At 36.6% G+C, this 14508-nt stretch overlaps 2 protein-coding genes across 5 annotated transcripts; one reads left to right on the top strand and one right to left on the bottom strand.

Moving 5' to 3' along the window:
* Nucleotides 1-507: 507 nt before the first annotated feature.
* APX2 (ascorbate peroxidase 2) lies at nucleotides 508-5855 on the bottom strand. Of its 2 annotated transcripts, none has more exons than XM_007027169.3 (9): nucleotides 5624-5855; nucleotides 2740-2914; nucleotides 2555-2620; nucleotides 1722-1770; nucleotides 1529-1611; nucleotides 1336-1415; nucleotides 1090-1192; nucleotides 895-957; nucleotides 508-780 (listed from the first exon to the last, which is right to left on the bottom strand). In XM_007027169.3, the coding sequence occupies exons 1-8, from the start codon at nucleotides 5743-5745 to the stop codon at nucleotides 895-897; spliced, it is 741 nt and encodes a 246-aa protein (XP_007027231.1). In that variant the 5' UTR covers nucleotides 5746-5855; the 3' UTR covers nucleotides 508-780. The 2 variants fall into 2 exon arrangements, with proteins under 2 accessions (XP_007027231.1, XP_007027230.1); XM_007027168.3 differs by having other exon boundaries at nucleotides 899-957.
* A 1377-nt stretch (nucleotides 5856-7232) lies between these two features.
* LOC18597891 (uncharacterized) lies at nucleotides 7233-14167 on the top strand. Of its 3 annotated transcripts, none has more exons than XM_007027162.3 (15): nucleotides 7233-7418; nucleotides 8274-8373; nucleotides 8484-8611; nucleotides 8693-8846; nucleotides 8996-9105; nucleotides 9221-9304; nucleotides 9376-9424; nucleotides 9526-9617; nucleotides 10485-10623; nucleotides 10888-10958; nucleotides 11040-12430; nucleotides 12732-12839; nucleotides 12910-13623; nucleotides 13714-13811; nucleotides 13896-14167. In XM_007027162.3, the coding sequence occupies exons 2-13, from the start codon at nucleotides 8281-8283 to the stop codon at nucleotides 13503-13505; spliced, it is 3015 nt and encodes a 1004-aa protein (XP_007027224.3). In that variant the 5' UTR covers nucleotides 7233-7418; nucleotides 8274-8280; the 3' UTR covers nucleotides 13506-13623; nucleotides 13714-13811; nucleotides 13896-14167. The 3 variants fall into 3 exon arrangements, with proteins under 3 accessions (XP_007027224.3, XP_007027225.3, XP_088662592.1); XM_007027163.3 differs by having other exon boundaries at nucleotides 12910-13635; XM_088806466.1 differs by having other exon boundaries at nucleotides 7246-7337; nucleotides 12910-13635.
* Nucleotides 14168-14508: the final 341 nt, after the last annotated feature.

Raw genomic sequence — 14508 nt, 5'->3', positions numbered from 1 at the left:
TGGTATAAAGAGGGACTTAGCCAATCCAATCACAACCTGCAATAGTGCAATTGATATGCGGACCTTACAACATACACCAAACAATAAAATAACAGTTCGTGTTATATTTGATAAATTTAATTAAATTAAAATTTAAAAGATAAAAAATCAAACTATAGTCCTAGATTTAAATAAAATAATTTTAAATTAAATTTTTGGATGATTTATATTTGAATTGATTTGATTTTTTGGATTACTTCACAATTGAATCATTTCGAATTTGAAATGAATCAAATTGAAATAAATTCAAATTCGAATTTCATGAATTTTTTTAATTTATATTATCTTTATGATATCCGTTCTTACATATTTTTTAAGCACTGCATGTTTTCATGCATCAAGTTAACATATTTAATCCAAATACCATCGTCTTTCAAAAGTTTTAAAATTTTATATATTTTTATTTTTTAAAAAATTTTATAATTCTATCTTTATTATATTTTAAATTTTATAATTTTTCCCCAAACATGAAATCTTAACAGGCTACTGGACCTTACTACATTCATTCAAACTAAACATACACCAAACGGAGGCGATCCTTGGTCCCAAATGCTTACAGAGACAGGGCCATAACCGCAAAACCACAACACAAATTTTGCATCAACATGTTTATCCAAACGACTAAGACTCATAAACGATAGTCGTAGTACTATTTTGCCTGAAAACTAAACATGACAAAATCAGACCCCAGACGACAGCTTGATGTTCCTTTTGGCAGTCTCCTACTCAGCATCTGCGAATCTAAAACAAGGTCAAAGCCCATTGTTAACTCACGCAGGAGGCAGGAGAAGATATGAAATACAAGAAAAATTGTAGGGATGAAAGGGGGTTATGGTTTATCTCCCTGACACGTACTCACCCAAGCTCAGAAAGCTTTAAATGAGAGTCGGCATAGTCAGCAAAGAAGGCATCCTCATCCTAAAGGCAGAACACCATGATCAACAGCTCAATTATTTTAAACCGTTGAATCATATAATGGAAGTAAATTGATTGACTAGAGAACTACTGGATTCATAACAACAAACTGGAAAGACATAAATTGATACTCACTGCAGCATATTTCTCAACAAGAGGGCGGAAGACAGGATCCTCCAAGAGTGCTTTGTCGGTTGGCAACTGGATAAGACCTTCCTTCTCTCCACTCAGAAGTTCCCTGTTGTTCAAACAATAAGTATTCACATCAACAATTTGGTTAATCACCAGCAGTCTCCTTCCATCATCCAACAACGTTTAAACATGGCACCTGCCCTGTAAAAAAATCCACCCAACCTGGGACAATTAATTAGTAGGTCTTACTTGAAATAGGAGTTATCAAAAATGAGAGGATTATTGGTCCAGGGTCCCTCAAAGCCGGAGCGCTCCTTATGGCACCTGCCCTGTTAAAAAATCCACAACCTGGGAAAATTAAACTTTATGACATATGAGATACTAAACTTTGAACTGCTGAATCATAATTTTCACTCTGTAATTCAAATGATCATCAGCTCACCAGTGTATGACCACCAGATAAGGCAACTATGTCTTTGTCACTAAGACCCATGTGTCCAAAGACATCTCTCAGATGATCCGAGCCTATTTATATCCAAACAAATTAAAGATTGGATACCTCATCACTTTACAATCAGATACTTGTAATTGGTCGTTATTTTTATTTTTTATGATTTGAACTCGAACAAACTGACCTTTGGTGGCCTCTGGCAAACGACCCTCCGGAGGTGGTTCAGTTTTGTCCTGAAAATAGGTATCAAGTTACATAACTAGGTTATAACTAGAAATAATTGATGTTCCAGACGAAAAATAAATAAATAAAACCTCTCAAATCTATGCACAGGATGAATTAGTTATGAGCAAACAGGTCAGTCATATAGATCAGTGAGACCATGGCAAGCTGGCAACCACATATGTGAATGCAGGACCATCAGATACCATGGCTAGCTCTAAACTTCAGAATTTGAACCACTCCCTGCTCTGCCTTAGCCCTTAAGATCAATTCTAAGCAACATGACAGTTGCATCAGGATAGCTTACTATGAAATCCACTTTCCTCTTCCACGCATCCCTTTATGGTCTTGGTATGTCTAGGCAGACAGAGTTGAGTCACTTCTTCGCTTTGTTTCCCAGCTACCCTTGAATTCATTTTTTCCTTTCTCCCAATCAAATGCCATGAGTACAGCCCGTGCACTTGTCACAGCATCTTATCTGTTCCTACTTCTGATAACAACAGTCATTTAGTTCTATTCAGTTTGAGCAGCCAAAATGTCTACGGGACTTACTAATTGAAAATCCGAAGCCCATTTCAGCAGCTAAAATATATAGTGAAGTATCGTCATGGCATTCTGAAATCTCCCCCTCTAATTTCCAGCTAGCCTCTGTTCTTACACTAGTTCCCTTGATCCTACTAAAACTGAAGGTGCTTTGAGATTGAGAATATCTCGAGTATATTAACATTAAGACTATTACTTAAAGATCTATGGGGTGATCAATAAAGAAAACTAACAAATGGAAGATTTAGATACCGGTCTCCCAGGGTGGAAAGGAATCTCAGGCCCTCCTGTCACTTCAACAGCAACAACTCCAGCCAGCTTCAACCAGTAACCACATTGAAGTCAATCAAAACGTCAGTAAAATTAATAAGTAAGAACTAAAGCAAAAGAAAACACTTATTGGAGTTTGATCTTTTAACAAAGATTCAACCGATCACCTGGTAGAAATCTGCAAAAGACAAAATGGGAAACTGCTCCTTAATGGGCTCCAAAAGCCTAACAGCTATGTCAAGACCGTTGTTGGCATCATGGGCAAGCTCATCCGGATGCCTGATCGTCCCGAATGGCCCTCCTGTCTTAGTGTTCACATCGAATGTTCCAGCTGAGTGCCATCTGTTTCACAAACACTACAACTCATCAAAACAAAAAAACAAAAGTATATAAAAAACGTACGTATATATATGTAATAGAGTACAAGCATAAATATAAGAAAAATAAAGATGATGTTGTGGAAATTGCCTAAGAATCAACAAAGATAAAATTCAGAGAAAATAAGCAAACAGAAAAATACAAGAATTTATGTGGTTCGGCCTCTTGCCCACGTCCACGGAGTGAAACTGTTCTTCTATTATTGAGAATTTAAAGTACAATAAATTGACTTTTATGGTTTTCCAAAACAACCCAAGATCCCTTGCACACTTTTCCTCAATAACCGTCCAAGAATATTCACTCAAACCACTCTAGCTCCACCTAGAGCAAAAGATAGAGTTACAAGATGTTCCCTTTCTAGAGCTCTCAAAGCACTACTTGCAATTCTAAAGTCTAGAAATCCACTTTTATAGTATAAAAGTCCAAAGTAAAATGTGATTAGGATTCGATGTGGAATAAGAAGTTTAAAACTATACAACTACTTAATATTGTATACAAACAAAAATCCTAATTAAATAAGATCTTAGAATTCTAGTCAACATAAAACTCAACAAATCTCCACCTTTGACTTGAATTCAAACTCCTTAAACCTCTTCCACTAGTCGCACCTAATTGCAACTTCCTAACTCCACCTTGAACAACTCTCCAAGCACAAGACATTCTAAATCATTGGCCTTTATAATTACCACAACTACACATACCGAATCAAGCATGGTCCAACACTTTGATTCCACAAAACGGCCAATGCACCTGTGTAGCCGTCAAGTCAATGGCACTAATTGACTTCGGAAAGGGACCTCGACGACCCTTCCAATTCACTACTGGCAAGATTTTTCGTCCTTTCACCATCGTCTACACCATGGGAACCTTTCATCACCTCATCGGCAAATGAAATCTCACTTTGGTAGCTACCATCCCCTGTGCACTGTTCCCATCCTTTCGAGGCCTCACATTCTAGACGATACAAGCCATTATGCAAATTCCCCCTCATCAGGACCATGTCGTCTTGTGTGACTTTTACTACTCCATCACAAGCAGAATATCCATACCCTTTGGAGTCTAACAGGCTCAATGATATTAGATTCTTACGCATCTTTGGGACATAGGCCACACCACCCAAAGAGCGCACAACCCCATCAAACATTTTGATTTTCACCACTCCAATACCCATGACCTTCACTATTGACTTATTACCCAAAGTCAAATTCCCAGCCACCCCTTCTTGAAGTAAATCAAAACAATCCTTTTGATAACATATGTGAGTAGTAGAAGCAGAATCTAAATACCAATCAGAATTTGCATCCATATTTTCTGAAATTGTAAGGACATCACAATCATCACCTTCAGTAACGAAAGCACACTCACCTTTGTTCTCGTTACTTTCATCCCCTTTTGTAGGACAATCCCTTTTAATATGCCCATACCCTTTGCATTTAAAGCATTGAACATTGTTGGATCTAGATTTGCCACCCTTAAATCCCTTACTAGTTGACTTCCTCCTATTAGTCTCAATTACTAATGCCAAGCCATTTGGATCTCTATCCCCTTCTTTACTTTTCTTTCGGGATTCATGAGACATTAACGTTGCTTGTGCTTGTTCTAACGTTATTGTTTCCATCCCATATATAAGAGATTCCACAAATACCTCATAGGAGTCTGGAAGCGAAGCCAAGAACAATAGTGCCTTTTCTTCTTCCTCCACCTTGACATCAACCTTCTTCAACTGATAATGATTCCATCGAATTCATTCATATGCTTCATGAGGTCTCCATTCTCCTCCATCTTTAAGCGATACAACTTTCGCATAAGCTGCAACTTGTTAGAAAGACTTTTCGCCAAGTAAATTTTCTCTAACTTTGCCCATAATCTTATAGCAGAATCCTCATCAATAACATGATTAAACACATTATCTCCAATGTAAAGCCGAATAGTGCTCACACACCTTTGCTCCAACTCTGCCCATTCAACATCCTTCATGTCATCTGGTTGCCCTTCCTCATTTCCTAGCAAGGGGCGCATTAAACCTTGCTGCACAAGGAGATCTTTCATCATTCTCTGCCACTGCGTGAAACTAGTCTTCCTATCAAACTTCTCAATTGAAAAATTTGCAGAACTAGTAACTTTCGACATCCTTGTTGAATCTTGAATTTACCGAACCCGAAGCTCTGATACCAGTTTGTTGTGGAAATTGCCTAAGAATCAACAAAGATAAAATTCAGAGAAAATAAGCAAACAGAAAAACACAAGAATTTATGTGGTTCGGCCTCTTGCCTACGTCCACGGAGTGAAACTGTTCTTCTATTATTGAGAATTTAAAGTACAATAAATTGACCTTTATGGTTTCCCAAAACAACCCAAGATCCCTTGCACACTCTTCCTCAATAACCGCCCAAGAACATTCACTCAAACCACTCTAGCTCCACCTAGAGCAAAAAGATAGAGTTACAATATGTTCCCTCTCTAGAGCTCTCAAAGCACTACTTGCAATTCTAAAGTCTAAAAATCCACTTTTATAGTATAAAAGTCCAAAGTAAAATGTGATTATGATTCGATGTGGAATAAGAAGTTTAAAACTATACAACTACTTAATATTGTATACAAACAAAAATCCTAATTAAATAAGATCTTAGAATTCTAGTCAACTTAAAACTCAACAGATGAAAGCTTAATTACGCTAAACGGAGGATGATGGGAGCACAATGCTTCTCGGCAATTAGTCCCCGAAGCTTTCTCTTACATCTCTGCACCGCTTTTTGATACTCTTCGCTCACTGTTGGATAACACTTCTTTGCCATGCCAACGGTTCTATTTCAATAATCAATCCGACGATCGAAACGTAACGACCAAAGAAACCTTTAACTGGTTCTAAGTAAAACTATGCTGATCTTAGCAACGAGCCAGGGAGCGTGCTCGAATCGGCTATAAATACATGCAAGGGGCTGTTTCGGACAAGAAGATTCTGGCCATTCAATTTGGACCGTTGGATTGTTTCAATCATTCGGGTGCCTAGAGTTTTACATGGACCAATGATGTTTGCCTCTAGAAGGGGGAAGATAGTACCATGGACCGGTTATTCGTTGCCACGTGTTTTTCGGACAAACTAAATATAGAAACAAAATATAAGTTAGGTACCTGTAGTAATTACAAACAGTCACATTTCTTTTCTTTGCGGAAAAATAAAAGATAGTACCCTGAGATCAAAAACGTCACTTTAGAGTCTTCTGGATACTAGATGTAACGTTATGTTAATTGTAAGACACAAGTACTCATAGCTTTTACATAAATTATCTAGCAAAGCTTCTTATAATATTATTTGTAAATCAATTATTTATGACTTGTAAGTCATATTTTTTAATTTATGATATATTTTATCATGATATTTTTTTATGACGTGTTTCACCACATCATCTATTACGAAATTTATTTATAATATCTTTCGACACGTGATCCATAATAAATTTTACAACGTCTTCTCTAATATAATCTGTCATGTAATTTGTTTATTTTTTTTATCACATTATCTGTTTGTAATGTATTTTGTTATGTTATTTATTACATGTTTTACTATGCAATTTGTTCGCAAACTCTTAACACTTAAGAAGGTTAATTTATTTCACCTTTTTTCTCCTAATAGCTTCTTTAATAAGTTAAAAAAGTGAAATATATATAATTTAAACTTTATCATTTTGTCTTAATAATATTGTCACTTATTTTATATTTATAATTGACAACATATGAAAAGTATTTTTTTAAAATTTTTGAATGAAATAATATTTTAAATATATATCCTAAAATTTAATTAATTAGAATAATAAAAATGATGAAAACAAATATTGCGTCAGAAGGAATATTAAAAAAAACTCTCTAATCTTCACACAACATATCCATTACTTGAATCATCCATGTTCAAGTCAAGACAGTGAAAATTTTGTTCCAAGGTAGGCAATAATTGAACTCAAATCATTTTTCTATATACAGTTGCATCACTCAGCAAGAATCGTTGATAATTACAAAATGCCCAAGCCAGAAAACTCTGAAACAGCTGGACTAACCATTTGCTTTGAGGGGGCCAGAAATGGGCCACGTTAAAGCCCAAACAACCGGCAATTAACTGCAGAACCCAACGGGCCTTTTGTTTAACGAGACAAGACAAATCCTATCCTATTTAAAATGACAGCTCAGAGGAACGCTCGGAACGAAACAAACAGGCAATTTCAACTCCTAACAAAAGCCACCCATCCTTTAAAAAAGGTTTCCTCTTTACCTTTCCTTTTGTCCTTCTCTCTCTCTCTCTCTCTCTCTCTCTCTCTCACTTCTCTGTGGTTTCTTACACTGCAAAAAGAAAACAAACTAAAAAAAAAAATAAAAAAAGAAAAAAAAACGAAAGGTAGAAGCCTCTCCTCTTCGCTCCCTCCTTCTTCTCTTTACTTTTTCCGCAGATTTCCTCTCCTTTCTTCGATCCCACACTGTAAGTCCCACACAATAAGAATACACTCCATTTCGATTTTCGGATCATCCGACCCGAACCAAAACCAACACCAAGAAAAAGGAATTGTTTTTGAGTTTCTTTTAGACTCGAGTGGTTTTGAGTTTCGGTATTTGGGATCCGGATTTGGATTATTTCATTTTTTTAAATTGTTTTATCTGTTTAATTTGTTGTTTATGGATAAGAATGTTTTGTTTGTTTAATTATTGTATCATTTTATTTAATTATTATTATGATGTTTGATAAAGGATTTTTCTTAATGTTTCCGTACGGCATTTCTTGTTTCCATTGAGATTGTTATTGTTTCGTTTGTACTATTTATAGCTCTAATATTTTTTTTTGTGGATAAGTGAGGTATTTTTTCTGGAAAATGTGAGATGTTTGGTTGATGAGAAAACAGTGGAAAATAAACAAGGTTTTATGTTTAGCGGTGAAAACAGGAAAGATGAATCAGTAATGCAAAAAAAAAAAAAGAAATAAAAAAAGCTTAACTTAGCTCAAAGTAACTGACTTTTTGGCTTGTGGACTTTGTGGCTTATTATTTTTGAATTAAAAAACAATAAATAAAACCTAAAAGCTATAATCTTTAAGGGATCTTACTTAGCTTTTGTTTAGTTTTTGCTTTTATTACTTGCTTAGACTGTTGTAGTCAGGGTGTTACAGTTGCAATATTCTTGCAAACCTGTTATCAACGGATTTAGTTTGTAATTACTGCTTCAAAAAGAAATAGTCCCTTTGTATCATCATCATTTTTGAAAATGAGATGATTGTCTCTAGAGTCTGAGAAAGCACCATTATTGATTCATAATTTTATTGCTAATTTCTGATTTTTTTTAGGGCAATCATGAGTGAAAAGGGTGAAAAAACATGCCCACTATGTGCTGAGGAAATGGATTTGACTGATCAGCAATTGAAGCCATGCAAGTGTGGCTATGAGGTTTGAGCATTATTCTTTACCCAATAGATGAACCATGGGGAATGGAAAACTGTTACTCTAATTTCTCATTTGTACTGTGTTTCACACTCTTGAGTTTTCCCAATCTACAGATATGTGTTTGGTGCTGGCATCACATAATGGAAATGGCTGAAAAGGACAACACTGAAGGTCGCTGCCCAGCCTGCCGTTCAACTTACGACAAAGAAAAAATTGTAGGAATGGCTGCAAACTGTGAAAGGTTGTTATATTTGTTGTGTAGGTAACTATTTGATGTATGCTTAATCGTGTTTTGATGTTGAGGATTGGATCTGCTGAACAGGTTGGTGGCTGAAATCAATTCAGAACGGAAACAGAAATCACAGAAGACAAAGCCTAAAGTTTCTGAAGGAAGGATGCATCTTAGTAACATCAGAGTTATTAAACGAAATCTAGTGTACATAATTGGCTTGCCACTTGACCTTGCAGATGAAGATGTGGGTAGCTTATAGATTATTGTACATCTTATTTTTGCTTATGTGTCGGCCGTTTGTGCTACTGTTAGTTTTTTTCTTTAATCATTTTTTAGCTTTGGATAAGATGTCAGTAAAGGTGCTTAAGCTATAGATTTTCTCATTCCTAGCAGCTTCTTCAGCGAAGAGAATATTTTGGCCAGTATGGAAAGGTTCTGAAGTTGTCAATATCTAAAACGGCAAATGGTGTTATTCAACATTCTTCAAACAACAGTTGTTGTGTGTAAGCTTGTTAGCCATTTCTCCAAAAATCTTTAAACAGAGTCTGGTCCTCCTTCTCTTTGTTCCTTGTCTCGCTCTTCCTGCTTATGAGACATGCCTCATTGCTTACTGGTTAGGTATGTAACATACTCAAAGGAGGAGGAAGCAGTTTGTTGCATTCAATCTGTGCACAGTTCTGTCTTAGAAGGTAGATCATTGAGGTAAGTATGTATGTCTTTTTGTGTGTTATTATTCTATTACTAGATGATGACTGGCTAAAGCTGTTTCGCAGAGCATGTTTTGGAACCACCAAATATTGCCATGCGTGGTTGAGAAATGTGGTAAATAATTATATTATTCATCTCCTGTTGAAGTTTCTCTTCGCTAAGAAATAGCAGAATTTAGTTTGCTTGTCAATCTGATGAATGCTTTATTGGTCCAGCCTTGCAACATTCCAGATTGTTTGTATTTGCATGATTATGGCTCTCAAGAAGATAGTTTTACCAAGGATGAAATAGTTTCAGCCTTTTCAAGGTATATGCTCTTTTATTAATATTTGCATAACTCAGTGCTTGTGTGCATTTTACTAAGGATGAAATGGTTTCAGCCTTTTGCAAGGTATATGCTCTGTTACCAATATTTGCCTCAGTGCACATGTGCCCTTGTTTGCATGTTTAAGCACTATGCATGTTTTAGAATGTGCATAAGCAACTTAAACTGTTTCTATTTATCCTGTCTAGATCATTTGAAATTGTGCCTTGAACCTTGATCATGTAATGATTTAATATTTTCTTGTAATTTCTTACTACTAGATTGTATAATTCTATCGTATCATCAAGTGTTTTTTGTGTGACTTTGGTTTATATCATAATTAGAAAATATTAATCATTATAATTTTAAAAGAAGGTCTATGTGCCTTCGTTATAATTAAGGATCTTTGTAAGTGGACTCATTTTACATGTGAGTATGTGATGCTATTTTCGATTAGGCTGCTAATAATATTCAAATGTATTTTTTTTTTCCATACTTTGGTTTCTATTTCCATTTGATAACTCTATGTGTCCTATATGTGCATATATCAATTTAGTGGCTTCCAATTTAATTTGTAGTTAATGCTGATTCTTTTCACTGATGATTTTGTTTCATCCTTTTTTTGTTTTAACAAAAATACGGCACTTCATGCATGTGATACATTTTTCATATCCTCCATCTTCTGAGTGGGGAAAATCGATTCTAAGATTTTAGGGTTTCACGTTTTTCTTCATATGATAACATTTTTATGTTTTTACTCTTTTTCCATTTTAAATTATTATTTCTCATCAAGCCTGCTGAGTCAGGAGCTTTTATGCTTTTTATTAATAGCTTTATATTGACCTGAATCAATTCGTTATGGTTATAAAGGAGTAGAATGCAACAAACTATTGGTGCTTCAAATAATTTGCATCGGCGTTCAGGGAATGTTTTACCTCCCCCAGTGGGTGAGGGCATCGGTAGCAGCATATCATCATCAGCCAAACCTGTTGCCAAAACTCATTCAAATGTAAGATTCCATATAATATGTTCCACATCCTTCCATCCCAGTCCCAAAGAGTGTATTTTGTTTCTTTTTATTGTATTGGATTTTTGGAAAATAATTTTAACTTAGATAATTAAATAGAGTGGTGTGTTATAAGATAATGTGATTCAGGAGCTGAGGTCATTAGTATATGTACTAACTATGTATTGATGCATACTTATGAATTAGTATTTATGCAGTGTGTTTTTAATCAACTTGACCTCTTTCTATCTGTTTATCGGAAACCAGAGTAGGGAATCTTGTGTGGATGGTGGCACTGGAACTGGAAATTCTACTGTACTACCTGCAGCATCCTCATGGTATTCGACATTTGATCTGTGCCATTCCCGGTGTGATGTTCATGTTATGAGTGCTTACTTATTTTGCCTTTCGTGTATCAGGGTCATGCGTGTCTCTGCTAGCTTGTCACCAGTTCCAAATATGTCAGATTCAAGTACACTTTTAAATAAAAGGCCTGATGCATATGCTGGTCCCCATGTCGCTTCAGAAGTTGTAAGCACCAAAATACCTACTCATGATGTTTGGAGAACTGTGACAGCTGAAGAAAGCAGTGAAATACATTATAATTGTAGAACTGATTCTTTGGAATTTTCCGAAGAGTATCCTGATGGCGATTACCAAACTTGTACATCAAATAGAAAAGTGGACACTCTGTCAAATATGACTTCTACCCCCGTAACTTGTAGGGACCACTTACCTGACATATCAGCTTCAAAGGGCATGGATATTGCAGCACCAACCAACATTGAAAGCTCTATAAACTACTGCTGCAAGTCATCCCATAGCTCTGGTTCAGTTGATGAAAATTTTAATGCAGATCAGGATTTTCAAGATTTATCTTCAATCTGCACCCTGAGTCACACTAAAAATGAGGAGTCTGTTCCTATCATTCCTAACAGTTCTGTTCCTACTCATACTTTGTGTAGTTTGCCTAGAAGTCCTAGTTTTCAGGAGGAAACTAATGAGCAGAATGTTAATGCCCCAAGCTTACCAGTGCATGGTAAATCTATGACTACTGAGGACTTACTAGATTTTGATGATCAGCAACTGAAGGGTCTAGAAGACATCTGCAATCTGCCTTCTGCATCTTGTTCAATTTCGTTGCAACATAATTTGAATAAGTCAAGCTATAACACTTGGCAGCAAGGCAAGATTAAACATCAACCTGATCTTCTCGCTCATTCCGGAATATTTCCCATGCATGATGAGGTTTCTTTTCCATTGACCTATGAGAACCTAGTCTCATCCAATGGGTTCCATAATTACATAGATGGTTGCTTTGCTGACTTGGATAGGAGATTTGACTATTCTAATATGTCCGGATCAGGGAATGGAAAATGTGTTAATGATATAGCTAGTGTTGAGAACTACACTCCAGATGTAGGAGAAGACAGCATAATCTCAAAAATCCTATCTATGGAGCTGGATCCGTGGGAAGATTCATTGACTTCACCAGACAGTTTAGCTAAGTTGTTGAGAGAAACTAAGGAACAGCGTGCTTCTGTTAAACCACCAAATTTGCGAAAAGTAACTGATAACAATCAGTCTAGATTTTCTTTTGCCAGACAAGATGATTTTAGTAATCAAGCATCTCATTTGGATGATTCGCTTGGCAGTATGATGGACTTGAATAAATGTTCTGCGCATCATGATTTTAATGCAATCAATGATCTTTGCATTGATAAATACCAGAATCCTTGTTCATTCAATTTTTCTGAGGAGTCCAATAATCTGCTCAACAATCATACTTTTGTGTCTTCTAAGCTTTCTGGTGAGTTCTATTTAATGCATCACCTTTCTTTTGGGAGGTAATTGGTGGTTTGGAGGATGGGGGTGTTAGGTCGGAAGGGTGAATGTCTGCTCCTCTTTTTGTTCTATTGGTCTCTCTAGTTTTAATGTTCTGATATGTAAGATGACAAGTCATCTTAGCACTAATGTTTCGTGATGATGGTGATCTAGTGGATTTATAATTAATGAGTTTCACTTGTTCATCATAGTGTCTATACATGACACGTGTATTTCTATTTTACGTCTTAACTATTTTATTGATGTTCTTTCTTCCATTTGCACAGTTTCAAAATCCCCAGCTTCAATCCCACCTGGATTTCCGGTTCCAAATAGGACACCTCCTCCTGGGTTTTCGACTTCTGGAAGAATGCACTTGGCTCTTGATGCTGCTGGTTTGTGTTTTTTCAACATTTATTTTCTTTTCTATTTTGGTGGACTCTAACTGTTCTCTTTTCCATCCAGCAAGTCATTTGCTCCAAACTTCTGTAACACAAATTAATAGTATTGGTGGCTCTGGAGATGTTGAATTCCTTGACCCTGCAATACTTGAAGTTGGTCAAGGGGTTATGGCTATGGGGTTGAATAAATCAGGCTTTGACACAAGGACTTCAGCTCCACACCACAGCAGGCTTGACCATAACCCAGGCTTTGACACAAGGACTTCAGCTCCACGCCATAGCAGCTTTGACCACGATGCGAGGCTGCTGATGCAACAATCCCTTTATGCACATCAGAACCAGGCATTCCAAGACCACTCAAGGAATAGAATCTTTCAGTCCGATGATACTTACACCAGGTCACCCATGCTTCTGGATCAATCTCCTGCATATAATCCTTTTTCATTCCCACAATCAACGATCCAGCAGTTGAGAAATGCTCATATGTCAAATGGCCATGGGGGTAGCTGGAATGAGGGTAGGAGTTTTAGTGATCTGAGACTGCCAGAATTACTAAAGAATGGGGGTTTGGGATTTAACAAACTTACACCTAGTTATGAGGATATGAAGTGTCAAGTGTCCAGCTCCAGCAATCTATACAACAGAGGTTTTGCCATGTGAGTAGTAGAGTGTAGTTTGCTATTCTATACTCAAATGCAGAAAAGGTTGGACAAATCGGATGACATGGTGGTCATCAGCTTCCCCTTTTGTCATAAGTTCAGGTTCCTTGCATTTGCAGGTATCTATTTAGGTAAGAAGAAATATTTGTTTTCTTCAGTCAGTTGTAAAACCGTCCGGAACTAATAGATCAATTATTTTGTGCTAACAGAGGGAACGTGGAGCTTGCCGTGCGTGGAGTTTAGTTGTGCCTTAGTCAGAGGCAGACCTGCAGGACGACAAACCAGCACTCAAACTTAACCCAGTGGGGTATGTTTCAACTTAAACATCTCTTCATTTAGCATGGATGCACGTGTATGTACGCCTTTGTCTTAACTAGCTTCTCATTTCCAGTTAGAGCTGGATCAGAACACCGGTCTCAACGGCGTCGGATTGATGACTATTGCACGCACAGAGGGGTGCACACACTGAGGGATTTACAAATGGAGGCAACGGGGGCAGCTGCCCCGATTTAAATTTCATAAATCTATTTTGTATATAAACACTAGGAGGAAATTTGATACCTTATGTGAATTATATCCCTTTTTCGTTTAATTTTGCTTGAGATTATTTTTTAAAATAATTTTCATATGTTTATTTGAGAAATAAAGATTATATTAAATCAATTTTGTTGTTCATGTAGCGGGTCAGGGCTTTCTTTCCATTCCTCCAAAATAGGGCCGGATTTGGACAAGAAATCTTGTTCCAATTTGCGGGTCGGGCCAGGCTAGGACAACTACATAAGTTCTTGAAGACATGACTAGGCCTAACTGGACCCAAGGATAAGGTCTACTTTGAAATGATTTGCCAAAAATAAATCATGAATCGCCGTTGAAGTCATGCACAACAGTATTACGGCCTTGTCAAATGGCGTTTCAAGTTCCCTTGCACGCTTCCCATCGTCCTTCTTCCTCAGCAAATGCCAATTGCTAACCAACCAAACACCTCTTTGTTTCCTTTCTTCCTT

This window comes from Theobroma cacao, chromosome 5 (genome assembly GCF_053813885.1).
Source record: "Theobroma cacao isolate CCN51 chromosome 5, ASM5381388v1, whole genome shotgun sequence".
Classification (NCBI taxonomy): domain Eukaryota; kingdom Viridiplantae; phylum Streptophyta; class Magnoliopsida; order Malvales; family Malvaceae; genus Theobroma; species Theobroma cacao.
The sequence above is the reverse complement of the archived record's forward strand: the minus strand, read 5'-3'. Positions and strand labels throughout refer to the sequence as shown.

What these genes read in the sequence shown, in the direction of transcription:
- APX2 (XM_007027168.3), bottom strand. Translation starts at nt 5,745, where the DNA reads ATGGCAAAGAAGTGTTATCCAACAGTGAGCGAAGAGTATCAAAAAGCG. An exon ending in CCCATCATCCTCCGTTTAGC is followed by an intron (nt 2,915 to 5,623) that starts GTAATTAAGCTT and finishes TTTGTGAAACAG; the next exon opens with ATGGCACTCAGCTGGAACAT. An exon ending in TTTGATAACTCCTATTTCAA is followed by an intron (nt 1,193 to 1,335) that starts GTAAGACCTACT and finishes TTTGAACAACAG; the next exon opens with GGAACTTCTGAGTGGAGAGA.
- LOC18597891 (XM_007027162.3), top strand. Translation starts at nt 8,281, where the DNA reads ATGAGTGAAAAGGGTGAAAAAACATGCCCACTATGTGCTGAGGAAATG. An exon ending in TTAGAAGGTAGATCATTGAG is followed by an intron (nt 9,305 to 9,375) that starts GTAAGTATGTAT and finishes GCTGTTTCGCAG; the next exon opens with AGCATGTTTTGGAACCACCA. An exon ending in ATGCGTGGTTGAGAAATGTG is followed by an intron (nt 9,425 to 9,525) that starts GTAAATAATTAT and finishes TTATTGGTCCAG; the next exon opens with CCTTGCAACATTCCAGATTG.